The 20,519-nt window shown below is 41.1% G+C and overlaps 1 protein-coding gene across 10 annotated transcripts in view; it reads right to left on the bottom strand.

The window, feature by feature from the left end:
• Positions 1–201: 201 nt before the first annotated feature.
• The window catches only part of LOC105473906 (GRB10 interacting GYF protein 2), a 164,072-nt gene continuing 143,754 nt past the window's right edge, over positions 202–20,519 (bottom strand). For 9 of the 10 annotated variants that reach the window (XM_071073568.1, XM_071073566.1, XM_071073567.1 and 6 more), the window contains 7 exons: positions 17,935–18,057; positions 13,649–13,858; positions 13,330–13,535; positions 12,023–12,177; positions 10,331–10,563; positions 7,488–7,635; positions 202–1,252 (listed from right to left, as the gene is read on the bottom strand). In XM_071073568.1, the coding sequence (XP_070929669.1) occupies positions 1,185–1,252; positions 7,488–7,635; positions 10,331–10,563; positions 12,023–12,177; positions 13,330–13,535; positions 13,649–13,858; positions 17,935–18,057 (1,143 nt within the window). In that variant the 3' untranslated portion in view covers positions 202–1,184. Of the gene's footprint in view, positions 1,253–7,487; positions 7,636–8,803; positions 8,887–10,330; positions 10,564–12,022; positions 12,178–13,329; positions 13,536–13,648; positions 13,859–17,934; positions 18,058–20,519 lie in introns of those variants that run through there. The other variant, XM_071073572.1, reaches the window with a different exon arrangement.

Raw genomic sequence — 20,519 nt, 5'->3', positions numbered from 1 at the left:
CCAGGCCAGGCTTCCCACTCCCGTTTTCGCCCATCCCCTCCAGCCCACTGCATCCTCCTGTATAGTAGATTCCATGGATGAAGGTCTTAAAGATGGACAGGTTCTGTATGTTCTCTTTTCAGAAAAGGCAAGCAACTTGCCATCCCAGAATCTTTACACAAAACCTTTTCCAGGCTACAGCAAGACACACACGCAATGCTCTGAGGACCAGATGAAATTCCAGGCTTTTATCGGAAGCAAAAGTTTATCCCTATCCAAAAATGAAATTATACAAATTCATACATATGGTAAAGATCCTAGCTGCCTCTTAAACGAGACAAATTTTCAGCAGAAGGGCCCAAAACAAAATGGTCCTAGTCCTCTGAAGTAAAAATATTTATGGGAAAAATCAGTTTTCGTAAGAAAGAAAAATTAAGAATAGTCTCTCTCCCAGGCCATACAGTTTCCTTTGTCCAATCAGGTTGGAGTATGCCAGGGGAGATCAGCTTGCTCAGAAGTCACTATCTAACGAAGAAAAACACAAATCCTTTCAGAGAAAGGACGCTCAGAAAGAACAGGTGAGGAGTGTGTAACATCAAACCAATCCAACCTCATCTCAACCCCACTCAGGGCCTCTCTGATGCAATCCCAAAGTTAGCAGTGGCAATGCAACTTTTAGACCAGGAGAGCTCTGACTGCCTGCTGGATACTCGAGTCACAGTCCATGGGGTGTTTTGTTACTGGCCAATGTCTGTTAACCATTAACTCTCTTCATGATTGCACCAGTTAGACCTCTTGCCCTGATAGGGGGAAAAAGAAGAAGAAAAAAAATAGAAGAAAAAAAAGTGACAAGAGAAAGCAAGCTGCTAATGGCCGATCCCAACACACTTTTTGGGAGACAGTAGATGACATCACAGCACAGTGAACACATGCTGCCTAAAATCAGCCTTGGTGGGGAGTAATCCCAACTGCCACCCGCAAGACACAGGGTCCAGTCCACTTATCTATAGTCTGAGATGTTCACCAACAAAAATGGATTAAAGAATCTTGGACACAAAGGGCCAGAAGAAAAAGCCTGAGATGATCGGTTCTGTGATTTGTTGCAGAGTGATAAAAAGAGTAAATGGTGAGTAAGTGTTGTGTCCAAAGGTGGAGACTCCATAGTCGGCAGACAGGAGAGGGATGGCCAGTCCACTGGCAGGTGCTCAGTAGTCATCCAACGTCTCGATTTCACCCATGTTGAGTCGCTCCGATGATGCATTGACTGAAAATCCTGCAAAAAAAAAAAAAACACAAAACAAAAACTGGCTATGAGTGACCACACTCAGGCAACCAAGTTGCTCAAATTCTAGGCAGTGAGCTGGAATGTAAGTCTGTGTTCGTTTGTCCAGGCTGGAGTGCAGTGGCGTGATCTCAGCTCACTGTAACCTCTACCTCCTGGTTTCAAGCAATTCTCATGCCTTACCTCCCAAGTAGCTGGATTACAGGCACATGCCACCATGCCCGGCTCATTTTTTTGTATTTTTAGTAGAGATAGGGTTTCACCGTGTTAGCCAGTCTGGTCTTGAACTCCTGACCTCAAATGATCCACCTGCCTCGGCCTCTCAAAGTACTGGGATTACAGGCGTGAGCCACCGCGCCTGGCCAGTCTTTTGTTTTTGAGCATACCAAGAAGTATAAGACAAAATAAAGATAAAGGTCACAGCAGTAGCTTTCTGTTCTTCCAATGAAAGAAATTCTTTATTTTCTTAGGGTTCTGATATAACTTAATTAGGAAGGAAAATAAAACAAAATAACATCGCACCAATTAAAAAGAACTGCAGGCCGGGCGCGGTGGCTCATGCCTTAATCCCAGCACTCTGGGAGGCTGAGGCAGGCGGATCACGAGGTCAGGAGATCAAGACCATCCTGGCTAACATGGTGAAACCCCGTCTCTACTAAAAATACGAAGAAAATTAGCTGGGTGTGGTGGTGGGTGCCTGTAGTCCCAGCTACTTGGGAGGCTGAGGCAGAATAATTGCTTGAACCTGGGCGACAGAGCTTGCAGTGAGCCAGGATCGCGCCACTGCACTCCAGCCTGGGCGACAGAGCGAGACTCTGTCTCAAAACAAAAAAAACCCTGCAAACCACTGCTTTAGAGAATCAGAGAAAATAATAGGACGTGAGTATGTATCAAGGACAGGCTGGGCAGACCCTGGGGGAAAGTTCATGCAGGAGGTCTACCTTAAAAGAAATGGGAGTGGGCAGGCGGGTTACCATGGAGGGTTGTACACACTAAGTTCTTTGTAACTACTTGATCATATAACTTTGAAATCTGAGTGGGATTAATACCCCTTTAAACCTCAACCCACTTTAATGGGAATACTTCTTCCCACCAGTCAAAAACTTTATGAAAGTTCTGGCCCAGAGCTTTTGACACTCAGGGTGAGAGGCTCCAGGGAAGACACACTATAAGATCCTTAGAGTCCTCGCATATTCTCTTTCCCAGAGTAGACAAAGCAAGAAGACTAAAGTACTCTAACTCGATCTACTGTAAATATATCTGCAAAGGAAAGGATTTCAGTTAGTAATATCTGATTAACCAAACAGAATTTGGTTTAGAAAAAGCAGTACTAGCATACCCATTGAAGGCAATAAGCAGTACTCACAAACACAACAGACAGTTGAAAACCTAATGCTGGCTGGGCGCGGTGGGTGGATTACTTGAGGCCAGGATCAACTGGTCAACATGGCAAAAACCTGTCTCTACTCAAAATACAAAAAATTAGCTGGGCGTGATGCTGCATGCCTGAAATCCCAGCCGGGAAGCTGAGGCACGAGAATCGCTTGAACCCAGGAGGCAGTGAGCTGAGAACACATCACTGCACTCCAGCCTGGGCAATAGAGTGAGACCTTGTCTCAAAAAAAGGAAAAGAAAAAATGAAAATCTAATGCCAAATGCCCAATGGTCACATGTATGTAATTTTTCCAAAACTTCTATAATTGAAGGTTGATAAAAATTATGATGAACAATGCCTCTTTAAACTGACTGACTCCCCAAAAATGTTCCAGTTCCTCTACCTTGAATAAAATCCCAAATTGTTTTAGCTATTTGAATACCAAAAAGTAAACAGGCAATGTCCTTATTCTAAAAGCAGTTCTGTTAATATTAGCTGGGTTTTCTGCAGCCTCTTGTTTTTTAAAATTCAAGTTTTCAAATAAATACACATTTGAAATGTAACAGTAACAAACAAAAATGCCTTACATAAAAATACCTTAATTAACTGACTCAAAAATATCATGATTCAAAAAAACAAACATGCCTATTTATCAACCAAAAAAGTTGTGGTACAAATTGCTTACAAGACCAAATACAGGGAGAGGCTAGGATTCCAAACCCCATCCTGAGTTTGACCCCATCAACTGTGTTCCAATAACACAGTCTTTTTCTTCCTCCTTGAAAATAATGAAAGCCTTAGTGTTTATATATATGTATGTATTTTTAAAGACAGGGTCTCACTCTGTCACCCAGGCTGGAGCGATCTTGGCTCACTGCAACTTCCATCTCCCTGGCTGAAGCGATCCTCCCACCTCAGCCTCCCCAGTAGCTGGAACTACAAGCATGTGCCACCACACCCAAGTCATTTTTGTAATTTTTGTAGAGACAGGGTTTCGGCATGTAGCCCAGGCTGGTCCCCAACTCCTGGATTCAAGCAATCTGCCCAAGTTGGCCTCCCAAAGTGCTGGGATTACAGGCATGAGCCACCATGCCTGGCCCTAATATTTATGTTTTTAAAGTAACAGTTAATTAGGCAAGTACAAGAACCTAAAGGCCAAACAGTCTGTGAAATAAAATATTACTCTATTCTGAGGCAGGCTTTTCATTGACTTCATGTATATCTTAAAAACAGATAAAATGTGATAAAAGGCAATAATGAACTACATGCAAAAGAAGTGGAAGTATAATTTAAAAGCTAAATTAATTTTACTCATGCAAAGACAGGAAGGGAAAAGTCTGTGGCCAAAAAAAGTTGATTAATATGTTAATTATCAGTCTAGGCTTTTAGCAAACAGACATTCTCATTCAACTGTCATTTAAAAAACTGGCAAGGTATGCATTGGCTGAATGCCATTCTTTATCAAATTCAGCCATTTGATGTAAGGGAAAGTTCTGGGTACCATGAAACCCAAGGCAACACAAACAAGGATTCAATCCACTATGCCTGGCTCTAAAGATGATATTCTGTGAGGTTCAGAGCATAGTCTCACTCACATGAGTTCTTTAAGATTTGTGAAGTTGTCCTTATAAGGAAAGTCTGGGGGAAACTGTATTGTGTGTTTATCACATCCGAGTGCAGGCTGCTGATTCACAATGACCACCAGAAGAGCTCTAAAAAGAGGAAGCCAGCCGGGCGTGGTGGCTCACCTTTGTAATCCCAGCACTTTGGGAGGCCAAGGTGGGCTGATCATGAGGTCAGGAGATCAAGACCATCCTAGTCAACATGGTGAAACCCCGTCTCTACCAAAATACAAAAATTAGCTGGCGTGGTGGCATGCACCTGTAGTCCCAGCTACTTGGGAGGCTGAGGCAGGGGAAATCACTTGAACCCAGGAGGGGGAGTTTGCCGTGAGCTAAGACTGCGCCATTGCGCTCCAGTCTGGCGACAGAGCAAGACTCCTGTCTCAAAAAAAAAGGGAAAAAAAGAGGAAGACTATTGGAGATAGGAGATATTGGAGAATATTGGTAAATAAAATGAGGTTGTGGCCCCCCTCAGCTGGTTTGTTTAGAAGCAAAATTCTCTTTCCATCAGTGACTGCTTTTTCAATGAAGACTTCCCATTTTCCCATTTTATGCATGGGGAATGTGTAGCTAATGGATAATTTTTTCTCAGTATACAAATTATATGAAATATGTAAATTAAAAAATAATAAGTGAAAATGAAATGACTAAGTACAGGACAAAAATGAGCAATTATGAGAGGAATTTCCAGACTGAGGTTTAGGTGAGCAGTAATTTTCATAACCTCAGTGAGTATCCTCAATACTTTGTTCAACATTTGTTTTTCTTCCCCTTCAAGGTATATGGATTCCTTAAACTCTACTCCTAGGATGACCTATCTCCCACCCTTATAGTGAGGTTTTTAAAGTCCCTTCCTTTCTTAGATCTATAAATAGAAGATGAGATCCAAGGGAATATTTAAGTCCAAACGGTCTGACTTCATTTTCAGAGCAACCTTTTCCTTAACAGCTTATCCTCAAGTCCGAAAGATTCTTAGCTAGAAACCACAGTTAGAATTTAAGGAATGTTTTAAAATCTATTCACCTATTTCCATACAAATTGGAAAAAATTTCAGGCTGCTCCATCCATCCTTAACATCAACTTTTGAGATAAGCAGACGAAAACAGAATCACACCAGATCTACAAGCTCCCAAACCCGGCTTTCAGGCACCAATTCTTTATTACTATTATTTTAAAATATTTTAAATATTATTATTTTTAAATTATTATTTTTTTGAGATGGAGTCGCACTCTGATGCACAGGCTGGAGTGTAGTGGCGTGATCTCAGCTCACTGCAACCTCCACCTCCCAGGCTCAAGTGATTCTCCTGCCTCAGCCTCCAGAGTAGCTGCGATTATAGGTGCCCACTACCATGCCCAGCTAATTTTGTATTTTTACTAGAGACGGGGTTTCCCCATGTTGGCCAGGCTGGTCTCTAACTCCTGACCTCAAGTGATCCACACGCCTCAGCCTCCCAAAGATGTGGGATTACAGGCGTTGAGTTACTGCATCTGGCTTTAGGCACCAATTCTAAAGGACAGTCCTGAAAGTTAGGTTTTACTGTCATGTTGTTTTCACCAGGGCCGGAAGGCTCTGAGGGAAAGAGAGAATCCTACCAAGGGCACAGTAGGTTACCGCCTGCCTCTCACTGTGTGGGGGGGTCTCAGGCTCTTCATGATGTCCCATAGGGACTTCAAACTCAACCCAGTCAACACTCAATTCCCCTCAGCCTGTTCCATGTTCCACCGCTTACCATTTCACAGCAAATGGCAACACCATCCATCCATCCTGCTCCCCAAGCCTGAGACCTTTCCACTCTTCTTGTCCAGTTAATTCTATTCCCTACATTTCTGAAATCCATCTAACTCCTTTTCATCCCCACTACCAAAACCCTATTCCAAGTCACTGGTATCTTTTACCTAGTCTAGCAGCCTCCTCACTGTTCTGCCCTCCTGACAGGACAACAACCGGAACTTCCATCTTTGCGAATATATTCTATTGCACTCTGGGAGGCCAAGGCGGGCAGATCACCTGAAGTCAGGAGTTCAAGACCAGCCTGGCCAACATGGCAAAACCCCATCTCTACTAAAAATACAAAAATTAGCCGGGTGTGGCGGCATGTGCCTGTTAGTCTCAGCTACTTAGGAAGCTGAGGCAAGAGAATCACTTGAACCCAGGAGGCAGAGGTTGCAGTGAGCTGAGATCACGCCACTACACTCCAGCCTGAGCAACAGTGAGACTCCATCTCAAAGAAAAAGAAAAAAAAAAGTTAGTTTCACTGTTGCAAAAAACATGGGCAGCCTATACTGTGTTATTCCTGAAGCAGTATTCCCCATCCTTTCTGCCATTCTTTCAAAGCCCAAATTCAGATGTCACCTTTTCCAAGAAGCTAGAGTGCAGTGGCATGATCACAGTTCACTGCAGCCTTTAACTCCTGGTCAAGGAATCCCCCTGCCTCATTCTCCCAAGTAGCTGAGACTAAAGGTGTGCACCACCATGCCTATTTTTAAAATTTTTTGTAGGGATATGGTCTCATTATGTTATCCCAGCTGGTCTCAAACTCCTGGCCTCAAGTGACCCACCCACCTCAGCTTCCCAAAATGAACCACTGTGCCCAAGCCTGCCTTGCATGGTCCATAAAGACAGACAAAAATAGCCGTGGGTAACACAGAAGGGTGGAAAGAAAACAGGCCTGTCCTGAAAGCCCAGCCTCCCATAGCAGAAAGCTATGTAACACTGGGAAATGTTCTGAATCTCTGCGCCTTGGTCTACTCATTACTGGTAAAACTGGGATGTCACCTCATAATGCAAAGTAATTATATGATATATATGATATATAGAGTGATTACAAACACATATTGGTTCTCTTCTTGGAACACCTGATCGGATTAATGGTCTGCTTTCAATACAAATAAGCATTTAAGTTTTTAACATACTTTTAGTACCATCCATTATTAGCATCATTTTCCAACTAAATTACTAAAGGTCCTCCAGGGAAATTCATATTAAATATGAAACAATACTTTAAAGCACCATACAATATAAGTTGTTATTAGATGAGGCACAGCTCCTGCACTGAAACGCCCAGTAAATACTGGCTACTTATTTTGAACCAGTTAAAACATTAGTTATTGATAAAAAGAAATATTTTCCTTCTTGAAAAACAATGCTCCATGGAGACTCACACAGGATAACTGGTATCACCTGCACTCCTCCAACACTCAGCTAAGACTTTAAGACTGTGCTCACCTAATAAACTGGGATCTGCTCGGACCATCTTCTGCTTTTTCTTCTTCTTGCCACTCTGCACAGCCTCAAAATTGGATTGTTGGTTGTTGCTTTGATTGGTCTGAAATACTGAATGGAGTGTACTGTGGTTCATCCCCCACACAGAGTCCTGCAAAATAAGCAGCATGACTGAGATTACGCAGCAGATTCAGACTTGGCTCACCTTAGGAAAATGTTTGGCTTGTCCTCACCTAATCAAGTACAAGCTTAAAAGCAGAAAAACAAAAAGCTTATCATCACATGTTCTAATAATAAAACCAAGAGCAGGCCACTGAGCCACCATTCTCCTCTATTTAGACTGAGACATCCCACTCAGGGCTCAGTGCCTCCACAAAGCCTGTCCTGGCTAACTCTGGGTTTCTACCCTGCTGTGATGGCAGAACTTCTCTGGTATATACAGAGTCTGTACCAAACACTAGGAAATGAATACTGCAAATAATCATGAGCAGATCACTGCACCCTAGCAATATACATCTCTCACCTAACTAAGAGCAGAAAACCTCTTTGTTCCCTGGGCCCCAGGACAGAGAGGACAGGGGTGGCATATTACCAAAGTTAAAGTCGTGTACCTTATTCCTATCAGCAATCCCAGAAAGGATCTGACCCCAAAATACTGTTTGTATACTTTCTACCAACTGGTTACACTGTGAAATTGCCTACTAGCCCTTCATGCCTCTTATTAGCCAATGAGCTAGTTGAAGGCACAGGTGGTAGTAGTGGGGGAGAAGTGGAAAAAGCTCTGTGGAAGGACAAACCTGGTGTGAGCATGTGTGTATGCGTGCGCCCATGGGTGCAAGTGCTTACTGGGCTTCCACCTTCCTGTTTTAGCCTACAGTGGAGCCATTTCACAAATGCAAACAGTCTTCTATATTGCTATATGATGCCTTCTCCTTAAAGTATTTTTCCTAGGGCTGGGCGTGGTAGCGCATGCCTGTAATCCCAGCACTTTGGGAGGCTGAGGCAGGCGGATCATGAGGTCGGGAATTCAAGACCAGCCTGGCCAACATAGTTAAACCCCATCTCTACTAAAAATACAAAAAATTAGCCACGCATGGTGGTGTGTGCCTGTAGTCCCAGCTACTCGGGAGGCTGAGAAAGGACAATCATTTGAACCTGGGAGTTGGAGGTTGCAGTGAGCAGAGATCGTGCCACTGCACTCCAGCCTGGGCATCAGAGTGACACTTCGTCTAAAAAAAACAAATAAATAAAATACTTTCCTAGTGTTTCAGTGTTTACATCTTTCACTTTCCTTCAATTTATGCCTGTTAGCCCATTACCCAGTTGGATGTTAAATGCCTTGTACTTCTCTGTATCTTCCACATCCTCACTGGAAGTGACCCATAATGAATACTGATTCTCTCTAGAAAAACAATTACAGGAGGAAAGGATATGAATATCTTTACACCCTTCCATAAGCCTTGCCAACTTGTCTTTCAGAAAACTTGTACAATTGATTCTCACAGATTCTGTATTTGTGAATTCACCTACTTGTTAAAATGTATTTGTAACCCCAAAATGAATACTTGTAGTGCTTTTATGGTCATTCTAGAAATACACATACTCAGAGCAAAAAACGTGAGATGCTAAAGGCATATATTCCCAGTCAAGATAGAATAAGGAAACAATGCCTTCTTATTACAGTTCTCAATACTGCCAACAAGTGCTCTTTTTGTGGTCTAAAGTGCCATGTTTTCCAAATTTTTGCGCTTTTTATTAATGATTTCACTTTTTTTTTTTTTTTTTTGAGGCAGAGTCTCACTCTGTCACCCAGGCTGGAGTGCTGTGGTGAGATCTTGGCTCACTGCAACCTCTGCCTCCCAGGTTCAAGCAATTCTCCTGCCTCAGCCTCCTGAGTAGCTGGGACCATAAGAGCACATCACCATGCCTGGCTAATTTTTGTATTTTTTGTAGAGATGGTATTTCACCATGTTGGCCAAGCTGGTCTTGAACTACTGACCTCATGATCCACCCACCTTGGCCTCCCAAACTGCTGGGATTACAGGCATGAGCCACCAGATTTCACTGTTTAAAGTGGCCCTCAACTATAGTGCTGAGGAACTGGTTGGTGTTCCTAAGTACAGGAAGGCTGTGAGGTGCCTTAGGAAGAAAATATGTGTGCTGGATAAGCTTCATTTGGGCAGGAATAGTAGTGCTATTGGTTGTGAGCTCAATATTAATGAATCAACATATATGAAATGAGGTGTCTTTAAAAAGACACACACACAAAACAAGATTATGTACTGATCAGGTGAGGAAAATGTTGTGACTAGAGGTTTATGGGAACCTAACCCTATATATCCCCTAGGAGCAATGGTTCAGTATTTGCTCAAATTCAGTGTTCATGGGGACTTTACAGAATATAACTACTGTGAATAATGAGAATCATTGCTGTATCTTTTACATCCCCAGCAACATGAAGTATCTGGCATGCTGCAGTGTTGTCAGTACTGAGTACAGTGCATCCTGAACACTGGAGAATTCAACATTTTAAGTTTTAACTTTTCAAAACCAGATCTATGGGTTTGACACGTTGAAATGTGCAATCTAACTATGACACAAATACGAACCAAGAAAAATGCAACTGGTAAACCTAGTGTAAAATGAATGGTCGTAACTTGCTATTTGGGAGATACACAAAGGTATCTGGACAAATAATTTGAAAATATGAAGTCTACACATTTTTAAAAGCATGGTTACTGGATATACAAAAATGGTACCTTTGTATTAATTTTCATTTCTTGGGTTACTCAACATCTAAAGGTATTAATCCTCAGAGGTACTGCATACACTACACTACTTTATACCTGCTGCTGCGGCTGCTGTTGTGGCTGCTGCTGTGGCTGCTGTGGTGGCTGTTGCTGTTGCTGCTGCTGCTGCTGCTGCTGCCGCTGCTGGTTGGCTTTCTGTTTGGCACGGCGCTCAAGGAACTGCTTGGCAAACTCCTTGGCCTCAGAAGTATCTCCCAAATAGGCCCTGATATAATCATGGACCTCATAAGGAGATTCTACTTCTTTCAGGAAAGAAACAAATGTGGGAACTGCAAAACGGGAGGGGAGAAGACAAGGGTAACAATGAAATAACGAAAGAGAACATATAAAAATCAGTTTCCATTTTTAATATATCTTTATACCTAATCAAACATTAACGACAGAAACTTGATAAGTATGCAGCAATTGTGTTTAAATATTCTTTAATCTACCCTACAGAAATGAAAAAAACACTATGATCATAACACCCATATCACATGTTTAATTTCACTGAATGTTACACTGACTGAAACAGTTATTTGACTAAGGCTGAAGTAATTTGGGGATTCATCCTTTCCTTAAAAATCCCCAAATTCAATAAGTATTTATTAACTCCTATGATGTGTGCCAGGCACTACAACATATACTAAAGAAAACAGCTATATCCTCCTGGAACTTTCAATCCACTGAGATTTTTTTTAGAGAGAAATCAAATGGAAAATGTAAGCAGTGTGTGTTATAGGAGAAAAGCATGAGTATCAGAGTTAGACAAACATGGGTTTAAAACCTGACTCCGAAATTTGCTGGCTGTGTGACCTTGATGAGTTATTTAACCATTCTGAGCCTCTGTTTCCTAATTTATAAAATGGGGATAATATCACCTATCTTGTAAAGGTATCTTCAAAAATCACTGCTAATCAAATAACTGGGATACTACATGTTAACTTCAAGAGCGTGCCTAGCACATGGTAGGTGCTTAATGCATGGCAGCCATTACTGTTATTTAAAATTGTTTTCTCTGTAGACTTTTAAATCATTAGATATTGTTACACTGCTGCAAAGGAACCCTTTAAATCCTTTACTGCTGTTTTTCACAGTTTCTTGGTTTTAGACAGGGTATCAGAGGTGGACTAATCAACTCAGCCTGTTAGTTATGGGAATCCTGACATGACCAGTCTCTCTTCAAACATTCAGGGATGGGAGACAGTTCTGTTTGTAAACAGCTAACCATCAGCAAGATTTTCTCTAAACTGTGCCAAAGCCTTTTCACTTCTGCACATTGGTCCTAGTTTTACCTCACACAAAATAAGTGTACTTGCTTTATCACAATTCCCACTCCCTCCCCAAAAGGTAGAAAGGGAATGATGTCACATCACCTCAGCCATCACCTGTCCAGGTTGACCTTTGTCTCCAGCATGACAGTTACTTTTTTTTTAACCTGACATAGCTGGCAATGTTCCCCATAAAATGAACAGTATGGAACTAAGACCTCCTCTGTCCTGTGTATCATTAAGGCAGTCTAAGATGGCATTTAATTTTTGACAACCACCAATAACCTATTTGAGTTTAGTATTACTAGACTTTTCTCACAAGTAACACTATTAAAGAGTCAAGTTCCCACGGCAGGTGCAGGAGTTGATCTCCTTAGATTTCATCTTTTGACTTCTGGACCACTGTTCAAATTTGCCAGCCTCTCTGTGGGTCCTGCTCTGTCATTCCACATGCCGGGTTTCCCTCCCCAATTCTTACCATCCAAGTTATTTGCCGTATTAAGGGCATGAAGCATCTGTTCACACCACTGGGTAAATCCATCTTGGGCTTTATTTACTCCCTGAAAGAGCTTCAGCAACTTTTCTTCTTCTTCTACTTTCTTATTCTGCCGGTTAGACACACCTACAGATTTACTAAAGCAAAACAATAGGGCGATATTATATTCCCAGAAACTGTTACTATATGATTATAGCACAACACCATAAATAATGTCTTGGCAACACTGGATGGATGTCCAGTAATCCAATGCTTGGCTCCAAAAAAGAAAAAAATTCAAATATTTGGATTGGATATACCCTTAACATCTAGTCTCAGTTAATATATCTTAATTTCTGGATAAAGGGCATCTATTTAGAAAAAAGGATGAAATTCTTCCTATGTGTCCTTAGGTAAGTTGTTTAATTTTACTAAGCCTCAGTCTCCTCATCTGTAAAATGGTACTAACACTTTTTTGGGTTATCATAAGTAATAGATATTGTATGAAAAGGCCTATAGCACAGTGCCTGGCAAAGATGCTCAATAAACTAACAAAAATTTATTGTCCTATATTCATATGTTAGGCCCTAAATCAAGAAGTAACAATCTGACAACACTACCATTTATTAAGTAGTTACTATGTGCCAGGCACTTACTACTTATCATGTATTCATTTAATCTTTGCAATTACATGCATAAAGTTGTTATTATTATCTTCATTTTACCGATGAGGGAACTGAGGCCCAAAGAGGTTCCCTCTTGCCCAAGGTCACACAGCTAATAAGTGGTAGTGCTGGGATTTGAGTTCATGTATTTAACACTAAAACCCATGCTCGTTCAACAACACTGTATACTGAGGAAAGAAAGATGAAGATGAAAATGTAACTAACTTATAAAAATAAATAGGTTTAAGGTCATTACAGAGGTATTTTATAATACTCATATTAATAGTATGAATCACTTAAAAATACAAATTTAGGAAAAATGCTAAGGTATCTAAAGAATACCTTGGAGAAATGTTCAACAACACAACAAAAACATTATACTATTCCTAATATTTATTAAGTGGTTACCATGCGCTAGGCGATAGAATAAGTGCTCAGCAGAAGGAGCCCCAAGAAATAATACAAATATGTTTCTATGGGGAAGAAAGCAATCACCATAATTATGACTGCATGTGCTTGAACACAGATGAAAACGGTAAGTAAAAACTAAATAACTACCTTTTCCTGCCCACCCAACATCAAACTTCCTCCATCCTCACCTCCCAACCAACCAAGGTGCATAGGTGTGGTCATTTTGAGCCCTACCTGAGACTGGCGTTGTTTTTATTTTTATTTGTTGAATTCCTAGGTCCCACCTCTTTAACTGCATCATCCCAGAATCCCATGTTGGAGTTTTTAGTGTCAGCATTACTCCAAATACTACTGACTAGGTCAGATGCCCACTGGTTAGGAGGACCAGTATTTATAGAGCCCCAAACAGAATTCCCAATGCTGGTGTGCAGGTTGGAATGCTGTTAAAGAAAAAGAGAAAAATGATTATCGTTAATCATGTTAAAAAGATAAAAAGACAGTCAGAAAAGATAATACTAGTCCATAAAACGACAGCTTAGGAAAATGCACACACCGTATTGTTACGAGCTCTGTTTGGTTGCTGGTGCTGCTGCTGCTGCTGCTGCTGCTTTTGCATTTGCCTGGCCTCTTCCTGCTGGATCTCCAGAAGAGATTTCGTGGTACCTGAAGGTTTGCTGACATTCCCCCAACCTGACAGTTTCTGCTGTTGCTGCTGCTGCTGCTGCTGGAGAGCTTTCATCAACTCCCTCTGCTGGCGCCTTTGCTGTTGCATGAAAATAGAACCTAGCTGAGGATTCTTGTTTTTAGATAATAGTTATAAATATCCAGTATACTAAATGGAATACAAACACATAGTAGCTACATAAAATTAACTTGATGGGATTAAATTCTGCTGTTGCAAATAAAAATGTAAATCGCTAACAGTATTAAAAAGGAGAATAAAAACATCAAATGCAAAATTACTTCTTTTTTTGTTGTTGAGACGGTGTCTCAGTCTTTCACCCAGGCTGAAATGCAGTGGCACACACTCAGCCCACTGCAACCTCTGCCTCCCAGGTTCAAGCTACGATGCCCGGTTAATTTTTTGTATTTTTAGTAGAGATGGGATTTTACCGTATTGGCCAGGCTGGTCTTGAACTCCTGGCCTCAAGCGATCCACCCACCTCGGCTTCCCAAAGTGCTGGGATTACAGGCATGAGCCACCGTGCCTGGCCTCAGAATTACCTTTTTATTTATTTATTTATTTTGGAGAGAGGGCCTCACTCTGTCACCCAGGCTGGAGTGCAATGGCACGATCTCAGCTCACTGTAACCTCCACTTCCCAGGTTCAAGTGATTCTCCTGCCTTGGCCTCCTGAGTAGTTGGGATTATAGGCACCTGCCACCATGCCTGGCTAATTTTTGTATTTTTAGTAGAGACAGGGTTTCACCATGTTGGTCAGGCTGGTCTCGAACTCCTGACCTCGTAATCCACCCAACTTGGCCTCCCAAAGTGCTGGGATTACAGGCGTGAGCCACTGCACCCGGCCAGAATTACTTCTTAAAAATTAAGTAGGCCTTTGGTTAAGCATGGAAATAAAACACATGTTTACTTCCTAAAACCCCCACCAAAATGACAATTTATACACACACACACACACACACACACACACACACACACACACAGCATAAACCCATAAGGACAAAGAATACACAACAGATTTTTTAAAATCTGAAAAGCAGATAAATAATGAGAACCAATGTAACAGATCCAATAAATTAAAATCTAAGTAAAGGAGCTCAGAAACAGGCAGATTCATAAAGAAGGCTCAGAAACTGGACGTGCTGAGTCTCTCCAACAGAGGAAGACTGGCTGAAAGGCTGTAAAAAGAAGCAGTAAGACTCCAAATTGCCTCCTGCACTCTACGCAGTTAGGCAATTCCCTCTCCCTCAACACAGCAGAAAACTGAACATTCCCTGTCTGAAGAAGCCAAACCAGACTGGCACATTATCCTGTGGGGAAGCCAACCAGCTTGACAAGAAAACACACCTATAGGTAGGTACCAACAAATTGGGGCAGGGGTGGGGGGTGGACGTCCCCAACAGAACAACCCAGCCAGAAACGATTACAGGAAAGTCCATCAAGGTGCTGCACATACCAGAATCTCCAATCAGCTTTTGAGTGCCTTATTTGTAAATAGGAACAAACAGCCCAGAATTACCTAACATTTGACATAAACTTCTAACATAAAAGCCAAAGACAAAAACAAACAAAAATAATTCAGCAGAAATAGAAATAAGAGAACAGGAAAATAGGAGTTGGCTTTTTAAGAAGCTATCAGTAAGTAATATCCTTAGAGAGATAAGATGCTGTATTCAATGAAACAAGAATAAAAGGCTATAAAAAATACTTAAAAGAACAAAATAAGGACTCACAGACGTTTGATATAAGATAGCACATATTAAAAGCTCAACATGGTCGGGTGTGATAGCTCATGCCTGTAATACCCAACATTTAGGGAAGCCTAGGCAGGACAATCATTTGAGCTCAGGAGTTCAAGAATACAGTGAGTTACCATCACACCACTGCACTCCAGCCTGGGTGACAGAGCAAGACCCTGTTTCTAAGAGGAGAAGCCCAATAGAAGGACTGGAGGTAAAACTGAGAAAATGCCCCATAGAAAAGATAAAACGGGCAGGGTGCAGTGGCTCGTGCCTATAATCCCAACACTTTGGGAGGCCAAGGTGGGAAGATCGCTTGAGCTCAGGATTTTGAGGGCAGCCTGGGTAATGTCTTAAAAAAAAAGACACCTGTCTTAAAAAAAAAAAATTTTTTTTAATTAGCCAGGCACGGTGGCACACGCCTGTAGTCCTAGCTATATTCCAGCCCAGGAGACAGAGCGAGACTTTATCAAAAAAGATAAACGCACAGAGATGGAAAATGGGAGAAAAAAACATGAGAAAGTAAAAATCAGTCCTGGGAGAAACATGTAAATAACAAGAACCCAAGAAAAATAAAACAGCAGCTATGTAGCAAGCTGAGAGTGTCCAGATTAGAACAGGTTAGAGGCCCCCAGAAAGGATGCCTCCAGGGATGACAATGAAATAAAATTATCTTAGGTTTTTCTATGTAAGAAATATGTATTAAGAGGCACCCTTATGAAGGGTATGGGAAGACTTAAAAGTTCCAAGAAAATTAAATGAAAATACAAATGAAGGCTGGGCATGGTGGTTCATGCCTGTTATCCCAACACTTTGGGAGGCTGAGGCGGGTGGATCACTTGAGGTCAGGAGTTTGAAATCAGCCTGGCCAACATGGTGAAACCCCATCTCTACTAAAAATAAAAAAATAAAATAAAATAAAATAAAATAAAATTAGCTGGTGGTGGTGGCAAGTGCCTGTAATCCCAGCTACTTGGGAGGCTGAGGCAGGAGAATCACTTGAACCCAGGAGGTGGAGGTTGCAGTGAGCCGAGATTGTGCCACTGCACTCCTGCCTGGGTGACAGAGCGAGACTCAGTCTCTAAAAGGAAAAAAAGAAAAATAAAATACAAATGAAATAATTATTAACTTCTGGCAGGCGGGAGGAGACCTGGGATTCCTTGTCATCACCACTATTATTATATTTTCATTTGGTAGGGACCAAAATCAGTGGAATAATTTTTAGCCATGAAGGGAGAGATATACTCTGTTCTGCATCCATTTGTTGATAACCTTTTAGAGAAAGATGATTCCAGAAAGTTCAATCCTTTTTTTTTTTTTTTAAATAAAGGTAGGAAATAAGGTCATCTTCAAGTGTGAAGAAACATCTTCTCTTACTGGATGACTTCAAACACACTACATGGTAAACACATATAGATAATTTCCACTTCTCCTTGTGTATCCAAAGCCCTCCTAATTTCAGTAAACCACATGACCCAAATCCAAAAATGACAACTTACATTCTCTAACAAATTGACAGCTCTACCTCAAATCATATCCACATAAATACTCTTCAGGACTCTGCTATATTATGTCACCTTTTCAGAGGCCCTCTCAGACCACACTACCTAAATCTGGACAATCCACCACACCATCACCACCCCTGATTCCCAACACTCTCCCTACCCACCTTCCCTTGTTATCTCTCTGACACTTATCAACCTCTCATACACTATATTTTCTACTTTTCTCTCCTCAACCAGAGGGTCAGCTTCATGAATGCAGAAAATCTTGCCTGTTTTAGACTCAGCTATATCCCCAGACCTTAAGTAAGTAGGTAGGTATTCAGTAATGTGTTGAATGAATGAATGAATGAATGAGGTACCAAATGGCATACTGAACCAAACTATGAATTATTCACTTTCTCCTCTCTGTCAAAAGCTGTGTTACTCCCCTTCCCTTTTACACTCTTTTGTATCCTTCTTTCCCTAATGATAAACTGCAGGACATACACTTAAAAGCAGAGGTACTTTATTTCTGTCATATTTTTCTAGACTAGTCAGGGAACCCAGTGTCTTTGGAGAAAAATATATTCTACTTTCTAGACATCAGACTTAAAAAAGATTATCTGCACACAACTCACCCACAATTTTGAACAACCCATGCACTTTTATTTACGAGGTCTTCTCAAAAACTACAGTAAAATGCTTAAGAAAACTGACAGTTATGTTACTCAATCTCTCAATCTTCATGCTATTCCTATGAGATACTTCACATTTGCTAGGGTAACCAAATTATGAGATGAAGTTTAATAATGAAAGTCCAATTCAGACACACAACAATTCTGACAGTAACTGTCCTCAGTAACCACTAATCCATAATGCACACTAGATATTCTGGAACATTGCTTGACTAGATCCCTTTTACTTTAAAATTTTACCTCTTCTCGAAGCTGCCGTTCTCGTTCTTCCTCTAGTTTTTGGATTTCAGCCAACGACAGGGTGGCCTGGGACTGACATGCTGTTGTATTGGACTGCTGGCCCCACGTTGAAGAAGAGGGAAGCTAACAAAAAAGGGAAGGCAGGAAAGTTCATGAGGAAATGTGGACAGGAAACAAAGAAGCAATAATGCATTATGTACACCCAGAACAAATGCATTTCTCTCAACTCCATTTACCACATTCAATTCAAATTTCCTTCTTCATTGCTTTTACTTACTATCCTCTCAGCTCCTTTTGCTTAAGTTTTTGTCACTGCTCCAAACCTATTTTAAAACAACTTATAATACACATATACACTTATATTTGATCTAACACTTGGTGACAACAAATTTGTTACATCTGGTACTGACATAAACAGCAATATACAACCATAAAGAGGAGTAAACAAAAGAATCACTAAATTGGCTTAAGGATTTTTTAACTGACAAAAGCAACAAAGGACATGATATGCTGCTGTCCAGTGAAAGGGTTAAGGGCATGATTTCTGAGGGTAGCACCGTGAGATTTCTCATCTCATGAGAGATGCTGGCATAGTTCTTGATCAGCCTTTATGAAAGGGAGCCACTGTTAACTAGGCTGTAGCTTCTAGTCATGAGCATTAAGCTGCTTTTAATCAATAATTTTATTTTTCCCATCCCTTAAGATTATTGACTAAAATAGAGTATAAATATCTGGGTCCTGAATATTTCAATATTCTCAAAGCCTGATTATTCTCAGAGAAACCCTTGCTCTTCCTGGCCAGAAAAAGATACACTTTTAATACTGAGGCATCAAACAAGTAAACACAATAAAAAAGAAACCTAACCAGACTTAAAAAATGTGTTTAATAAAAATAATACACGCATATAGATCAAAACAAAAAAAATCCCAAATAGTCCCCCAAAAGAATGGACCTACAGCAGAAATCTGTAACAGTGGCTACTGATAGGATAAAAGGTATAAACAGTTTAAACCACCACTGATATTGCCAAACAACTCATCAAATGAATGTCTTCAACACTACTGAACATAATCAACCCTTAACATTTTTTGGCCAATAAGATAGACAATAGGGCAATTCTCTCAAAATGCACCTGCCCTGGGGTTGGGGAGGGGTGCAGAGGGAGGTGTTGAGAGGCAAAACTGAGCAAAAATTAACTTTTTCTCCATAGGAAATGACTCATTTGAAGGCACTATCAAGATCAAGTAAGGCAGTAGATCTCAAACTGGCAGCATAACCTGAAGGGACCTATAAAAATGTAGAGGCCCTGGCTCCACCACACCTAATCAATCAGAAGATCAGAAGGGAAGGCAGGAGAATCAGCATATTTTAATCATTCTGATGCAGCCAGTAACCACTGATGCTGTCTAATATCACAGTAGATGTGTCACCCCATGATAACCAGGAAACAATCTTTCAAGCCCACTTCAGCAGAACTCAGTCAGCACCAGGAATAGAGGCAATGCCTCCAGAAACAGCCATCTATCCTCACGGGCACCTCTGAGAACCTTCCTATTGCTGTGCCAATATATATTTATTCTCTCCTCCTCCCTGGCCCTACTCTCTATTTCTCTCTCTATACACACACATATATACACATACACACACACACACACACACACATGCTCTCTCTCTAGGTATATATACACACAAAGTACATACTCCATATTTCATAGGTCTGCTCTCTAAGGTAACTGCAGACCAAACTTAAGTATTCCTTATATAGACTTATGTCTGTTGATAGCTTTCATTTTCCTTAAATCTTCCTTGTATATTGGAAATAATATCCCAGAACTCTTTCAACATTGCCTCATGACACTTACCAGCCCAACCATCACCCTATAATGCCCACTCAGGAGAACTGCAGTGTGTCAATCATGCTTCTCAGAACAAACTTTTGACAAATCAAAAGAAAACAGGGACCCCTGAATGTCTAATATCCTTCACTGATTTTTGAAACTATATTCTTGTTCTGCCCTGACATTGCTACCTTACATTTCAACACTGGTTTTGCTTTAAGAAATAACTGTTTCACTGTCAGAATGACAGCATGAGGAGCTGCGTGGACCTGCTCCCTGGCAAAACTGGTGAAGATCATTTTTAAAATAATCATTTAAACTCTCTGACTGGCAGCAGGGCCTCACACCTGTAATCCCAGCACTTTGGGAGGCCGAGGCAGGCGATCACTTGAGGTCAGAAGTTTGACATCAGCCTGGCCAACATGGCAAAACCCCATCTCTACTAAAAATAAAAAAAAACGTAGCTGGGTGTGGTGGCGCACACCTGTAATCCAGCTACTCGGGAGGCTGAGGCAGGAAGATCGCTGAGGCGGAGGTTGCAGAGAGCCGAGATCGTGCCACTGCACTCCAGCCTGGGCAGCAGAGCCAGACCCTGTCTCAAAAAAATAAATAAAGTCTCTGGTAATACTCCTAAGGACATAAAGCAAATGGAAAAAAAAAAAAAAAAGTTTATTCAAGAGTATTTGCTAAAACTCAGTAAGAACAGCAAGAGTTTGTGATACTTAAACCAAGACCTACTCTCTCCT

The sequence above is a fragment of the Macaca nemestrina genome, chromosome 11, assembly GCF_043159975.1.
Source record: "Macaca nemestrina isolate mMacNem1 chromosome 11, mMacNem.hap1, whole genome shotgun sequence".
In the NCBI taxonomy this organism is placed as follows: domain Eukaryota; kingdom Metazoa; phylum Chordata; class Mammalia; order Primates; family Cercopithecidae; genus Macaca; species Macaca nemestrina.
The sequence above is the reverse complement of the archived record's forward strand: the minus strand, read 5'-3'. Positions and strand labels throughout refer to the sequence as shown.